General features: G+C 42.0%; 2 protein-coding genes across 7 annotated transcripts in view; one reads left to right on the forward strand and one right to left on the reverse strand.

Annotated features, from left to right (window-relative positions):
- Nucleotides 1-26: 26 nt before the first annotated feature.
- zbtb42 (zinc finger and BTB domain containing 42) lies at nucleotides 27-5,820 on the reverse strand. Of its 3 annotated transcripts, none has more exons than XM_024276572.2 (2): nucleotides 5,532-5,820; nucleotides 27-4,670 (listed from the first exon to the last, which is right to left on the reverse strand). In XM_024276572.2, the coding sequence occupies exon 2, from the start codon at nucleotides 4,654-4,656 to the stop codon at nucleotides 3,079-3,081; it is 1,578 nt and encodes a 525-aa protein (XP_024132340.1). In that variant the 5' UTR covers nucleotides 4,657-4,670; nucleotides 5,532-5,820; the 3' UTR covers nucleotides 27-3,078. The 3 variants fall into 3 exon arrangements, with proteins under 3 accessions (XP_024132340.1, XP_024132332.1, XP_024132347.1); XM_024276564.2 differs by lacking the exon at nucleotides 5,532-5,820 and adding an exon at nucleotides 4,803-5,495; XM_024276579.2 differs by lacking the exon at nucleotides 5,532-5,820 and adding an exon at nucleotides 4,882-5,494.
- A 5,120-nt stretch (nucleotides 5,821-10,940) lies between these two features.
- Nucleotides 10,941-15,762, forward strand: part of akt1 (v-akt murine thymoma viral oncogene homolog 1) — a 31,788-nt gene continuing 26,966 nt past the window's right edge. For 2 of the 4 annotated variants that reach the window (XM_024286322.2, XM_024286494.2), the window contains exon 1: nucleotides 10,941-11,198. The gene's annotated coding sequence lies outside the window, so the exon portion shown is untranslated. Of the gene's footprint in view, nucleotides 11,258-15,762 lie in introns of all 4 variants that reach the window. The other 2 variants (XM_024286407.2, XM_024286576.2) reach the window with 2 other exon arrangements.

Here is a 15,762-nt window from a genome sequence, read left to right on the forward strand (position 1 = left end):
ACAAAAAAGGAGCGACACACAAGCAGAGAAAGTTGTTCCATTTAATTCTATGAATATTCTCCATAAAGACCTAAATCAAGATTGTCACATTTCCACAGCACACGCACACAAGCACTCTCCAAAGGCAAAGAAAATGCACTTACAGTTATAGATCAGAAAGTAAATTGCCTCAATATCTAAGCAATTCCGCATAAAGATTGTCCTCTAATCTCTACACCACTAACACTGAAGCAATTGATTACTATAAAATATACCTCTTATTAAAAAAATTATATTAAATTCAAATGGCACTTCTACAAATTCTATTAAAAAGGCTTTTTTTTGTCTTTTGAAACCAAACAGATTTTGCACGAGAAGCATTTGCAATAATAAATATCTCTCATGGTTATACACATTTTCACAGTTGTAACCTGCCGTGGACAACAACATTTCCAGTATCAACAGTCGCCTTCAGACCGGAAGGATCGGACAGCGTGAATCAGGCGAAGAGTAGCACTGTTTCAAGTCACAATCGCGTTTGTTTCACATTCAACACTGACAGAAAAATTAAAAAAAAAATAAAAAACACACAGAAAAAAGAAAGAAATTGTTAGTTCCCAGTAGCACTGGCTTGACAAGAGCCAACACAAAAACGACTTCATTTGAACACAACTAGAACATATTTATTCACAGAAATTGTCAAAAAACTTGATGTAATCTCTTAGAAAGCAGCACTAAAACAGAGCTTTCAGTGTAACAGTTTCACGTTAAAAAAAAAGCAATTTTGAATAGTGTAACACCTCCGTTTCTGCGATATTAATTTATTTACCCCTCCAGTTAAGGGGGGAAAAAATATGTTTATTTCTGAAAAGAAAAAAAAAAGGCTTCTCCAGATGCAACACCTATTTGTGTGTCTACAAGGCACATTTGGTGACCATCCTGGAGGTATAAATAAAGACCGCAAACAATGACAGGAAAATGTCTTTACACATCGTTAGTCCTTCTACCTTTGTACAAATGTACATTAGAGAATTAGAAACAGTTCTCAGTGGCACCACATTAAAGTGTTTCCCATTAAAAAAAGAGGGAAAGCTCATTTATGGTCAAAATTTGCAAGGTCAGCACTGGACAAAAACTGATCATGTCAGAAAATTTCCTTCAATTAAAAAAAAAAAAAAAAAAAAAAAAAAAATTGGTAAAAAAACCAAAATAGGCCACTAGATGAAAAACGGCAACATATTCGATGTGGTTAACTCGAGAAAGTGTTTGTTGATGCCTTCACAACTAAACCAGCCCTTGCTAAATGCATTTATCACATTCCAGCAGCTCTGTCCAATGCAGAAAAGTGCAAAGAGAGACCCGGAGTCCCTTTCCTCTCCACCGCTAGGAGAGAGATATACACAATGATCCCTTGAAAACTACCTGGAACTTGTAAGAGAGGCCTAACAATGCCGCCACTGTCTCCTTTCTATAGGTAGCCTGTGCCGTGTCGGTGCGGCTGTGCTTGAGAACAACAGTTTCTTGTGGTAGAACAGAAGTTTGAAGCGGTTCCAGCAGCTCTGATTTTGAATTGAGCTCATTTATGTTTTGAATATGAAAAAAAAAAATATGAAGTTGATTCCCCGGGGAAGACATGACACTAAGACACCTTTTGAATGATGAAACATGAAAAAAATTGATAAATATTATATATTTACAATAAATACAACAAAAATCGTAAGAAATAGCAGCCTAGACAATAGTGTTGAAACTATTTGCATGCTAAAAACAAGTGCTTGTCTATGTATCGTGTGACAAAAAGTTGATTTTTTTTGTTCAAACTTCTAAACAATATATTAAAATACAATAACAGTAACTTGATTTGCACAAAAAACAAAAAAAACGCCCCAACACCAGTTAATGAGTACCGAGATCGCTAGGCATGACAGCTTAAAGAACTACAGTAAACCCTGAACCAAGTTTAACTAATAAATACATTCTGATCAAGTCTTCTCAGGACAGATTAGACAAATATTATAAACTTAATAAGAATCCATACAGCATCTACGTGAACAGAGAAGGAGGCGTCTTTCCAGCCTGAAGGATTTCTTTTAAAGGAAGCATCAGTAGTAACATCCGCTCAGAGAAATGAGGTTTGATGACCGTGTTTACACCATCCACCACCTCCTGTCCTAAATTCCATCTTTGTCATCATAGGAAAAACGATCCATGAGAATATGAAACACAAAAACGGGATTTACCTGTTGTGTTCACATTTTTGTGTGTGTTTTTTTTAAAAGATAAATCATTACTTTTGCAAAAAACCTGGCACGTTAAATGTTTAATTTGACAAAAATAAAGAAAATAAAAGTTTTGTAAGTACACCAGGAGTTTCAGTGCGTACCAGAGTCACAGGCATTCATTTTTTCTTAAGTTGATGACCTCTTTTTTAAGTTTTAACCCATCAAAATGTGTTCACTCACAGAGGAAATCAAGAAAGGACTTCCAACTCCACCCAAACCTTAAATAAATTAACAGAAAGAGAGTCGATGGTCTGCTTCTTCTAGTCACACACAGCAAAACAATAAAACCTTCCATGAAAAGAAATCATACTTCCAGTAGTCAGACTTCGTAAGCGTTGTGATATTTCACTTTAAGAACTACAAAAGTAATAATAAATATAATAAATGGAGTTGTTAAATCAAAAAATAGAACATTACTACTCACGGACGGTTCGGATCTCCCCTGTGCACAAATAAAGTCTGACGATTGCGTGTTAGCATTATTTGACGTATAAACATGTGCTTATTTTTTTTCTTTTCTTTTCTTTCTTCTAACTCAAACAAGTGCATCATCATTCAGCTTGAGCTTCACAGCATTCTGAACAGCCTGTGCACGCCTGCCTGACTGCTTCTGACCACCGTGCAGAGCAGGAGACAGCTGGAGATTTGCTGCTGTGTGTTCAAAATTGAGAAATGCCACATGGGGAGGCTGGGTTTTTGTCTCTCACAAACAAATAATAATAATAATAATAACAGCAAAACATTAATCAGTAGTATGTTTCAGTGTAAGAAAAGACAGACATTCTGTCTGGGGTCATGGCACTGGTGAGAGGCGGTTTTATCCAATGGCGAGAGTCTTGACAAGGCCACAGTGAAATTTCCTGATGTGGCGGTAGAGGTCCCCGGACTGAGTGAAGCGGCGCTCGCACCACTTGCAGGCGTGAGGCTTCTCACGTGTGTGGACCACGGCGTGCCGGCTCAAGTTATGCGAGTACTGGAAGCTCTTGCCGCACTGGCCACAGGTGTATGGCTTCTCGCCAGAGTGCGTGCGCTCGTGACGCTTGAGGGTGTACATGCAGGAGAAGGTCTTGTTGCACTGGATGCACGTGGGGACGGAGCCGTCGGGGGACAGCTTGGAGCGGGCGCCGTCCTTCTCCCGGAAGTGCGAGCTGAGGTGCAGCTGCAGGACGTGGGGGCTGGGGAAGCATTTGCTGCACAGGGGACACACGCACACCTGTTGCCCCGGGGGCAAGAGCACCCCGCTGGAAGTGGAGATGTCTGAAGAGGCCAGGTCGTCCTCCTCCTCCTCCTCGCTGTCCCCCAGCAGCCTGCCCCTCCCGTCCACCTCCCTGCCTGGGGCGCCCTCCCTCCCTCGGCAGGCGTCCCCCTCCTCGTCCATCAGGTCCTCCTCCTGGGAGAGCAGGGCGGCTGTAGCACCGTTGTTGCCTGGGAAGAGGGCAGCGAACCCTGTCACCACTGAACTCCTGGCACTATTCCCAAAGCGCTGGCTCTCGGGGCTCATCGGCTCACTGTCCTCCTGCTCTGACAGCAAGTCGTGTTCGTCTTTAACAAGTGGCTCTGTGCCCTGCTGCTGGCTGTCGAGGGCCAGCTGTCCCGAGACGTAGGAGGGGTGTAAGGGATCTCTGCTAGACAGAGGCTTGAAAGACAAATCCAGAGCGCAGTCCATGTCATCTGAAGCCCGGGACCTCTGGGACAGCAGTACGGTGGAACTACTGACATCAGCTTTTGTTTTTCCAGCTGTTTGGACGCAGGGCTCGGCCTCTGCTGACACATAATTGACACCTACAAGGTCCGGGGACCTGCCGGAGTGACCGTTCGCCTGCTGCCGGCTCTGTGTCGACCTATCACAATCTGTGACAGCCAGCCTGACTTCACTGTTGTCCATGTCAAACTCTTCTGCAGGGGGGGGCCTATGGAGCCCCTGGGACTGTGTCTGGAGCTGTCGCTGAATGAGCTGCTTAGTGTGCAGCTCGCCATCTGAGGAATTCTCCCTGTCCAAACCCTCGCCCATCTTTTCATCCAACGGGGAGAGTTCTTTATCTTTCAGCCGGCCTTTGCACACCTTCACTATATCGTACATGTGGAGGTAACTGGCCGCTGCCAGAACATCCTCCACAGGCAGCGTGCTGAACTCCAACTTCCCCTCATACATAAATTCAAGGAGCAGACTGAAAGCCGGGGCTGTCACAATGTCACTGTTGAGATGCACAACGTCCCTTTTGTCTGGCTGATCCCTGTAGAAGAGATGGAAGTACATGCTGCAGGAGGCCAGCACGGCTCTGTGCGCTTTGAATCGAGCCTCCCCGACGAGAACAGTGCAGTCACAGAGGAAACCTTGGTGACGCTGCTGACTCAGACACTGCAGCAACTGGCGGCTATGGTCTGGGAACTCCATTCTTCCTTCATAACCTGATGGGAAACAGGAAAAACAGGATACTCGGTGAAGCAGGCGTTTAGAGGACGCAGCAGCTGCGTAATTTCAGAGTGACCAAAAACGGTCAGCAAAAAATAAAAAAAGAGCACCTTAAAGTTGAAACCCACCCATATTTTTGCCACTTTACAAATTGTTTTTAAGTATTCCCCCAAAACAAAATAAACGCTGGAAAAATTTTTGACGCACCGGCGCGTCTCCAAACGCAAAACAAGGGTGTTTACAGAACAAGCAGGCGACTCCGGGAGTGATAGGACGGGGGAAAAGGAGGAGAGTAAAAAAATAAGAGCAGTGCAGAGTGAGTAAACTGGTGCTCTGTTTGCTAATTACACTGCAAGCTGTGGAGTCAGCTGCTCTGACATCACCGCAATGGAAACGCTACCTCCAGCTGTGCTCCCCTTTGAGCCATATGTTAACTCAGGGCTCCGCAGGCGCAAAATATAACCCAAAATCTCCACGAAATGGATCAAAAACCCTCAATCTGATCAAATTGGAGGATTTACGCAACTTTTTAAATGTTTTCTTTTAATTGGCGGATTTATCCCAAAGCGCATAGCGCATGGAATAAACTCCTTGTGGTCAGATTTACGCGCACAGCTGAGCATTTATTCACAACAAAAAAAGGAGTGAATAAAAGTTTAAAAGCATTGGAAGAAACTTGCGAATTAACATTATTTTTTTTCCAAAATAAAAAGTGTTCGGGGGGAGGAAAAGCCGAGCTCCAATTCCGTGTTGGGGGAAACGCAATGCTGCGAGCCTTTTAAACAGCGGAGGAACTCAGCAACTGCGCTAAACCCAAACGAGAGGACACTGAAGTTTCCCGAAAACGCAGCACTTACACTTATCCCGCCTACTTCAGTCGACTCTTTTTCCTTTTTTTTCCTCCTATAAACCCCGCCGTCCTTTCATGATGTGCAGCCAGATGTTCGCTTTCTCCTTGTCGTTTCTTGAGCTCCGGTCCGACCCTGGGAAGGCAGGCTGCACTCAGCGCTGCTGTGTGTCAAGCAGGTTGATAATAGCACAAGTCTCGCGATACTTCCGGTAGAAGTTCAGCGGCGCTGTGGCGAGGAGCAGCAGAGCCCTCTGGGTGGGTGGAGGGGGGGACATCAATTGGCTCTTATTAAAACACCTGTCCCACCAACTGGGTGGGCTTTCAGAGAATTCAATCCTTTAAGTGTGGACACTAAAATAACAAATATATATATTTACTTTTCTGACATCATTTTCTAGCAGTTAAGATGTGAAACTTGATCAATTTAGCAAGCTTTAGTTAAAAAAAAGTGTCTTTTTACATCTGCTTTGGATGAAAGAAGCTCTTTTAACTCGTCCTATCTGTGGCATCAGAAGTGATCAAAAAAGTGTAAATCACACATTTTATGCATACTGGAGAGTCTTTTGGGATCTTTTCAAAAGCTGTTCTCTATAATCCTGCTTTGAGTCGTGGAATTCCCTGGCACTGGACCAACCCCTGCCTTTGTTTTCCCAGACAGAACCAGGCGTTGGAGGTGATTTATTGTGCTCGGACCGTCTCAGGACAAAAGCTGTGGTGATTTCAAATAATATTTTTTGTTTTTATCCAATAAAATGTCAACTATTTAAGTTTTTGAATTGAAATTGTCCATCAATCATATAAAAGCACTGGATGGTGACAAAATAGAGAAGCGGAGGCTTGAAGTTGCAGCTGCTCATCTTGTGGCCCCTCTCCTCTGCTGCTCCCCCAACCGCTTCAGTCACCTTTGCCCTGTCTTCCAGCTGTCGTGCGTTTTTTGAAAGGGCCATTTGCAGCTTCTTGCAGCCCTTCTGACGCGGTGAGGAATGGAGCGGTGTGACGGGAAGCCTCAGCCACCGGCTAGATTCTTGTCCACTTACCGCTTTATTCCATTTTTAGCCTGACGTTTCCAGTTGAGGAGCATCAGCTTAAAATGATACTAAGACTTGCAGCAAAATTTACACATTTTCAAAGTGTTTGCCAACATTAGAAACCAGCTTGTGTGTATTCCAGATACTCCATGCAGGAGCAGCAATGTGGATAAGAATAGGAGCAGCCCTGTGATTATCTGGACCTGGCAAACGTAGGCGCCCAGTAGAGGAGGGGTGTGTGTGTTCACAGGGAAAGACAAAGCAGTGGTTGTGCCTGCGGACCGTGGCCTCAGCGGAGAGAGGCTCGGCGCGGTGAAGGTTCTCACACACAGAGAAAAGATAGAGGCAGAGAGAATGAGAGTGGGGGAGCAGGGACAGCTAGAACACTTCCTGGAGGTTCATTCTTCCTCTCTGCAATCATCAATGGCATTCTCCCCCTGACCCACTCCTCTCTCAGACAAACAAAAGACCCCACATTCCAGTGTAGCCTCACTGGCCAACCAGCCAGCCATCCAGCCACAGCTCGACCTAACCACTCTCCCCGCTGGACCTGAATCCCTTCACAGAGGCAGGGTGTTTGGGATGCAACTCCACTTCTACGGAAACACTTTAGGGGTGTCGCATCCTCACTCTTTTCCAGGTGTTTTCATTCAAACCGGGTTAAATGAAACCCCAAAACTCATCTGGAATGAGAGGAAAACTGAAGCACCCATGAAGAGTAATGTTCTTGTGGCATTTTTCTCATGATGGAGGACAAAGAAAATTAGGAATAAAACTGTATTTCTGAGTAATTCTGGATTCAAATGGCAGTGAATCAGGAGTGTGTCAAAGTCATGGCCTGGGGGCTAGATCCAGCCCGCTGGGTGATTATATCCGGCCAGCCAGATCCTTTTATATTTTTGTTATTAACGGCCCGATGTTATCTTGCGCTGGTAACACATTGCAACACATTCTCACTCCCAACTCGTCTTTTTTTTGACGTACTGGCTATTCCCAACCTCCAGGCCACCAATCGGTAGCAGTCTGGTACCGGACATGGGTCAGTACTGGACGAGGGTTGGTACCGGAAACGGATCAGTAGTGGTTCCAGATGCAGTAGCAGTACCCGAGCCTTAACTTGGTACAGGACATGGGTTGGAAGTGGATGTAGGTCAGTACCGGATGCAGATCAGTACCAGTTCCAGATGCAGTGCCGGTTCTGGACGCACTACTAAAAATGGACCAGCAAGGGTTAGGGTACCGGCTTAAAAAATTACGTTTCTAAACTTTAAAAAACTTTGTTTTAGATTGTTCAATAAATGTTTATCCTGTTCGGCCAACGGTGTGTTTTGGATTTTGGCACAATCGCACAGATTGACTTTGACACCCCTGCTGTAGTTGTTATGTGTGAACTACAATCAGCAGGCCACAAGCTCCCTACTCCGCTCCATTCCAATGCATCCACTTGCATACAAATAGATCCATGAACGTCTTTGTTTTCCTCAGCCGAGCTGGAATCTGGCTCAAAACTGTACGGCTGGATGGCTACAATATTTCTCACCATTTTTGTAGCACTGGTAATGTTTTGTCGGGGCTGTGAGAGGCTGTAAGCTAGCAGAAGAGAGTGTAAACAGATGGATGATGGGAAGTGGGGATGGGCTTACCCCACAACTCAGTGGCAAATTTATAATGAACGACTGCAGAAACTGTCCCAGAAAACATTTTATTTTAAAATTTTACCTAAAAACTGCATAATCATAATTAAAAGAGCACTATAACTTTTTTTAAAACACATCAAAAGATGATTGAAGTTGAACTTTAAGATTCCAGACACACTTTTATAGTTTCAGAAAGACGCCTAAGCGGCGTGTTTCAAGCCTGTTTTATCACAGCTGTGCTGATTAACTTTGATAACTATACTCACATCACCTTTTTTATTTTCTTTTGCACACACTGATACAGCTGTTGTACGCACCATTTAAACCACCCGTGTGTTACTATCTTATCGCCCTAATGTGACGGTTCAATGTTGCCCTGCATATGCCCTCCTCACCTCCTCCTCCTCCTCCACCCTTCTCCGTCTACTTGTTATCTGTTCCTTTCAGCAGTTCATTAAGTTCTGCTCGGCACTGTCTGCTATATTCTTGATGAGACTCTACTTGAGGAAAGGAAACATTAAGCCAAAAGTGATTCAGTGATCTTGAAGATGTTTGAAAGCAAAGCAGGGAAGGCCTTCACATCAGCACGCCAAGACGAGGAGGAGAAACATAGAGAGCAGCAGCTGCTGAAAAATTGGGATTCCCTCCATCAGAATCTGTTTAAGAAGACAGAAACAGCTCGAAAAAGCTGACTCATGAGGAGGACACCACAAGAGTGAGTGACAAAGAGGGGAAGTGACAGCAGAGGATGCACAGGGCACTGAATTTTTCATCACAGAGGAAGGACAGACAGAGAAAGGACCTTTTTTTTTAGCCATTGTTGCACAACATCTAACCAGTGTATTGTGCATCAAGTGTGTTTCATTGATACTACGCATTACAGCTGCTTGACTGCTTTTAGACAAACTCAGCTGACCTGCCTGGACCTGTCTGACACTCGGTTAAATCCTGCCTCTCCGGCTCTGAGTTTTCCGCAATGGTTTATCTGTAAAACCCAGATTACATCACACTTTCTAATAATAAGATCATTAGCATCAGAGTGCTTTTATGGCTTCGCATAGCAACATGACAATTTTTCTAAGCATTTTGAGCATAATTTGGTATTTTTCAATCAAGTTTCAGCAAACTAAATTGTTTTACTGAAACTTAGGGAGTGTGAAACATCAAACATTAAGACAATGTTTTTTTGTTGTTCTGTATTCTCTTAAATTGCAGAAAAAAAGTTCCAAGACTTGTGCGCAAAAATATAATAATTTTATTTTTTATTTTTTATTTTATTTTTTTAATTTTAATTTTTTTTATTTTTTTTATTATTTATTTTATTTTAGAATTCTATAGTTCGGAAAAGTCCATACTTTCCCACTCGCTCATCGAACAGGTGAAAAAGTTATTACTAGATTATAATTTAGCCCCAAAGACTACAATATTAATTTGCTTTAGCAATACACTTTATGTATATAAAGATACTGAAATGCTGCACCCTCTTGATAAAAATTCCCATCTTTTACAACATGTCAATTTTGCACGGTAGAGTGACATTTGTAAACACGTGTTTACAGGTTTTTAAAGAAACATATTTTATGTTTAAAATGTCTCAATTAAATGATCATTTGAGTTTCTGGAAAATAATAATGCTGAGGTCAAACAATAAGTTTGTTTGGGCTCTCCACATCATAGAGTTTTTATTTACCGACTCTTTAGTGAGCTTTTATTTTATATTTACTGCACATTTCAAAATCATATGCAGTAAAAAACTTTATTGAACTAAACCATTCTTACTTGAATGTCTACAAACCCCGTATTTTTTCATAATAATCTAAATTTATCCTTTTTATCTCTAGAGTCCAATTTGTTGTAAATCTGTATAAATTGTGTGTAAACTGCTACAAATGAAGCCGTCAACTGTTAAAATATAAAAATCAAAGATGAAATAATTTTTAAAAATCAATGCAAATGCAGTAAAATGACTAAAAGTGCTTTTTTTCCACATTTACCAATATAAAGTTGGAATTATTTTTAAAAGATGGGATGCTGATTGAAACATTGTTTAATTTAAATATACCAAACACTGACAAAAGTGCCAACAAATATATTAAATATGTTATAAAAGTACTCTTGGCTGATATATGCTGAAAAATCATAAATGCAATTAGGTTTTATATAGTTTTTTTCAAGAAACGTCAAGTTTTTTCATTCTTGACACCTGAAATGTTTATTTCTTTTTTGCTCCGATCAGCTATATATTTGTATAATCTTCTTATCCAACTGATTTATTTTTATGCTTAAAAAAAACTTATTAATGAAGAAAAACTGACTTTTCCCCCAAGCCTGTGCTTGTCTCATACCCTGACTATTCTACCACAAACAACCTCAGCAGCAGCATCTTCATCTCAGCTTCCTTCCTCCTCATCTTTTTATCCTTCTAACATCATCCTTCAACTTCTGCACTTTCACTTCCGCCATGAACCTGCTGCTTTCTCTGAGCGAGCACACCAGCCCAGATCACTGCAAAGAGGGTAGCAAATTAACAAAAATGAATCACCGCTGACTTCCTACAGTAAGTTAATCTGGAACAGAATCTCATGTTCCATGAAGTGAATCAAGTCATTCATTGCAGTAAGGACCCTTGAAACATTAGCGGGACCTCTGGGGGTCCAAACACCCACTTCACCACCAGATAGAACACAGAGGAGTTCATCAAGTGCATCCAGACCCTGCAGACCCGCTCCATAAAAAAAGGGGAAAAAAATAATTTCTCCCGAACGGGACAGCAGAGATCCAACGGTTCTGCCTGTGAGGCGGATAAAGGACCGGCGCTAGGACCCGGGAGAGTCGGGCCGCCACAGAGGCATTGCAGACAGCGCGTTTGGGAGGTGTAGTGGAAGAAAGGCAAGAGAAACGGAGTAAATGAGAGACTTCTGTGCACATTGTTGAAGGACTTACCAACTCAAAATACCGCCGAAACGGCCCACTGTAATGAGGCGGACACGCTGTTGAGTTCCCGTACAGGTAAACGGCCGCGTTTTCCGTCGCGTGGTTAAACTACAAGAGGCCGACAGCCAGACAGGGTAGGTCCCCATTGTACTTGCATGGGATGCGGTTATTCTCACCCAAGCTGCCCTGCTAGGCCCCATATCCTTTTTTTCTCCTTTCTTTTTTTGCTATCGCGAAGTGAAAACCCCCCGAAATGAGACACTTTTGTGGCTCTATTTTGTCGCCGTAGAAGTCTCCGCGTGCCAGTTTAGGGGCTTATGAACTCCACGAAGCTCGTTGTTGTTTTCCACTAGCCGCAAAAAGACACCTTTTCAGACGTTAGCCATTCATTTTTTTTACATCCACCTCTTAAACACTCACAAAATATTTATAAAGCAGCAAGGCCTTAAAAAGTAACCAAAACGCTCAATAATAAAAGACAGAGCAGCTCATTCATTGTTATCTATTACCACTTTGTTTACTGCTTCTTCTTGAGCTCAGAAATGCTGCCTCACATTTCAGCTTCAGTCATTAAAAGGTTTGTTTTCTATCAATGTCAACACATCTTTGCTGGGAATTGTCACCCTACACTGCTTCTTTAAAACGTGTCATTTTTTTTGGCCCATGGTTTTGGACACCAGGGAGGTCTTAAGGAGAGGCCTCAACTGTTATTTTCATGTTTTCCTCTCCAGTAATCAGTTCAATGACATAATGCTTGTTTTTATGGTTTCTGCTGCCCTCACTGTCATTATGCTACCTACAGCGATGACAGTTGGGTCTCTAAATGCATCTCCTCTTGCAAAATTAAGTTCATTTTCATTTATCCCCCCCCCCCCAGCAATCTTATATGGAGGTGCTGTACATTCATTGAAGTGTGAAATCATGTTTGACTTCCATCTCTGGAAGTTTTCAGAACATTGTCCCCAGGCGGGCTGTTCTCTTGAGTGTCAAAGTTGTGTTGTTGGTCATGAGATTGCATTGCTTCAGTTTGTGTACACAAGGGGACTTGACATGTGACCCCCCCCCCCCCCCCTGGAGAAGACGCAACAAGCTGGTGTGGTGATGCAGCCAGTGACTGCTGGGCTCTCCCTGTTCTATTTAGAAAATACCAGCCGCCTCCCACCCAATCCCCTCGCAGCTTCATTGACGCAAATGTGCCACTGGTTGCACGCTGGATCACAGGGTTGTTGCTTGAAACTTTTGTTGGCTTTGGCGCAGGTGATTCAGGTTCGACTTCGTTCGACATCTATCCATCGTGCGGTGGAAAAAATGATCACAGCGTTGTAGAACAGCTCAAAAGTTTAGCTTTGAGTTGCATCTTTACACTACTGCACAGCTTGCCTGGACAGTCTGAAAGTGAATAGATTACGATGAGTCATAAAGGGTTTGCTGTTCATGTCATCACAGGATTAAGCCAGCGTGTCTTCTTGCTTGTCAAGATTGCACCTACTGTGGTTTGGAATTTAGTAACAACCAATCCACTTAGCTTTATTATTATTATTAATGGTATTTATTTTTTAGGGAACCTGAAAGAGGAACACTGTACTATGTAGTAGATCACATCAATGCCTGTTCCTATTATGGCATTGCCAGTTTTGTTTTTTTTAGCCAGGATCAGGTGAGAGCATTTGATCTCATCTTTCTTGCAATGATTTTAAATAAAAGTACTGTTCCTCCTGTGTAACCAGAAACCAGCTGCTAGGTTTTGCTTACTTAAACAGAAAAATGAGGAAAACTAGATTTGAATCTATTGATGTGTAGTGGAGGAAGTGGTGTCCTGATGTCTGCTTGTTTTTCTTCCGGCCTCAAACACAGGGGACGGTCTTCTCTGTCCCAGTCACAAGCTAACTATTTGACATCTTTTGCTTCATAGCACTGATTAGTATTGAATGGGGTCCCCCCCACTCCCTCCCTGCAAAGCTTTACATAGAAAGATGAATGATTGAAAGCAGCCCTGACATCAGGGCAGCCAGGCAGGCGGTGGCCCACAGGACTGCGGATCATGTGACCTGCTGTCAGGGTACTGGGTTCATTCAGTGGCTGCTGGCTGCAGCCCAGCTTTTCCACACAGCAGGGCCGGAGCAGCGACAGGTCGCTCCCGGTTTAAAAACAGCAGATCTCTGTTGTGGCTCCAGAGTTGGACTTGAGCGCGGTGTCGCCGATTTAGTTTGTGCGATGAGTCCTGCTCCGTATGTAAGTGTCACAGAGTACGCCCTAAGATGCAGACGGGATCCCAACTGCTCGAGTGATTAACTGCGCTCTGTGTACTTTTACAAATGCACGTGCACAGTCCTTCACATGGTGGCATGAGTACCTCAACCACTGCACAGTAAACACAAACGATGGCTGCAAGAGTCTCCAAAGTTTAGTCAATGATGGAAGAGAGAACGGAGCTGCAATAAGAGGCGTGCTCATCAGATATTCAATGACAGATGTTATCGAGCCCCAGGGCAGTTCTGATGTGACTCGTAGGCTGTCGAGTCGCATTCACTTCCTGTTGATGTCAAATAAGCTGGATGAGATCTCTTTCGATGTCAGCAGGAAAACAAAATTGATTCCCATCAATAGTCAGAAATTGCCTTGTGCAGGACGTGACAGTTGTGTGTGCAGTTATGGGAATTGATCCTGGATTCAATGGTGTCTTTATGAAATAAAGAGGGGGTTAAAGGACCAAAAGGTCAAGTGTTTTGGATGGGATGGCCTGCAGGTCGTTTAATGTGTGTTCTGTGGGTAACAGATAAGTGTGATGGAACTCAGCCTCTTGTGTCAGCTGACTGCAGTTTCGCCATGCTAACATGCTTTGTGTCCTTTCAAGAGTCCTTCAGTCTGAATGCTTTACTCTCAACACAAAACCACATGTTTACTCTCTGAATGGGATGTTTTTCTGTTCCTTATGAGTACTAATGACGTATGCGTGACCGTCTTTTATAGTAAATGTTTAGATTTCGATTAGATCATGGGATTCTTTTAAGCTGATGGCATTCAAATGGGAATCTGATCTTCAAGAATTTGAAGACATGAAATAAATCCATTCATCATTTACTCCAAAACAAGTTGTATTATTGATGTATTATTGAAGAAATTTGGTTTGATAATTACTTTTCTTGATGTTGAGTTTCATAGATGACATTAACAGACTAAACGAATTGCCATGTCAAATAAATGATGGTAAATTTAACTTTAAAAGGCTTATATGTAAAGGCGTATAGAGCTAATAGCTCCTTGTTGTGATTTTATAGTGCATCTACCAGTGTGATATGGTGTACCGATGGTTCAAAATCAGTCAATCTTCCTCTAATCTTTAATGTAAATTCATCAGATAAATATATAAATGTTTTTTTAAACTGGTTTCTTTTATATTTATGGAGGCTGAACAGTTTTTTTGTTGTAGGAGTACACTTTTTTTTCTTTAGTTATACTTTTATTTACCCTACATTTTTTTTTTTTTACAATCCAATGAAATTGTTTTTAGAATAGAAATTTGAAAAATCATTTATTTAATCGATCTAAATCATGAACTTTTGAATATAAATCAAATCATTTTAGTTCTTTGGTAGCCTTTGCATTAGAGAAAATGACAAATTTGACAATAATACAATAAAACAATGAGACCGAGAAGAATGATTATTTTGAAACTTCTTTCTTGACATCAGAAGCCAAAGTGGTGTTAGATTTAAGCATGACATTTAGTTTAGCAATAGGTTTGTTCCTCCTGCTATTGTTTTGCTTCGTCATCTTAACCTTGGCCTAATAACATTTCCCATGTTTTAAGTTCCTATTGAGCACTGTACATTGATACTTCAATTGTGGACATTTCTATTGAGTGTTGGACAAAAGAGATGCATTGTAATATTTTTTTACAATTTAGAATACAGTTTATAAACAAATTAAATGTAAATGTTTTTTAAAGGGCCTATATCGTTCAAAAACATTTTTTTTTAGCTTTTAAGTGTATTATAACGTCAATTCCTCACAAAAAACACTCTTAAATGTTTATTTGGCTCCATTCACGCATCTCTGAGCTCCAGCCGTTCCCAATCCCTGAGAATGACCGGGTCTACACGTTCATACATAAAAACATGGGGGGGAACAGCCCCTTCCAGGAGGAGGGTGTGCTGCCAGCACCACCCTATATTAACACACACCGACATTCTCTCTGGAGCTAGTGGTGTTCAGCAAAACGCTTTCGTTTTAGCATCGATAATTCTTTGTTGTATAAGAATTTAAACAGTTTGATAGATTTTTCTCTCAGCTTTTTATCAACCATTCAGGAACTTCCTGCAGACGTCTTTGGAGTCGCTGTGGCAGGGTGACCCCAGGTCTTTAAAAATTCTTAAATTTCATTTATAACTGAAATAAAGCCTTAATCCTCTTTGGGACAAATTACATTTTAGTGACAGAAAAAAATGTGATATTAGAAAGTCAAAGGAAAAAGAAACAAAAAAAGAGTTAAGAATTGTGATTGCCAAGTATGGATTCACTCAGGTACTCGTGTATTCCTCCACTGACGAGTAACAACATACACACGTGGATGGCAGAGCGTCCACCCAAACTCATGAATTCTGCTTGTATGGATGTCTGAGAATGACTTCACTTTTGT

Source organism: Oryzias melastigma, linkage group LG22, assembly GCF_002922805.2.
Source record: "Oryzias melastigma strain HK-1 linkage group LG22, ASM292280v2, whole genome shotgun sequence".
In the NCBI taxonomy this organism is placed as follows: Eukaryota; Metazoa; Chordata; class Actinopteri; order Beloniformes; family Adrianichthyidae; genus Oryzias; species Oryzias melastigma.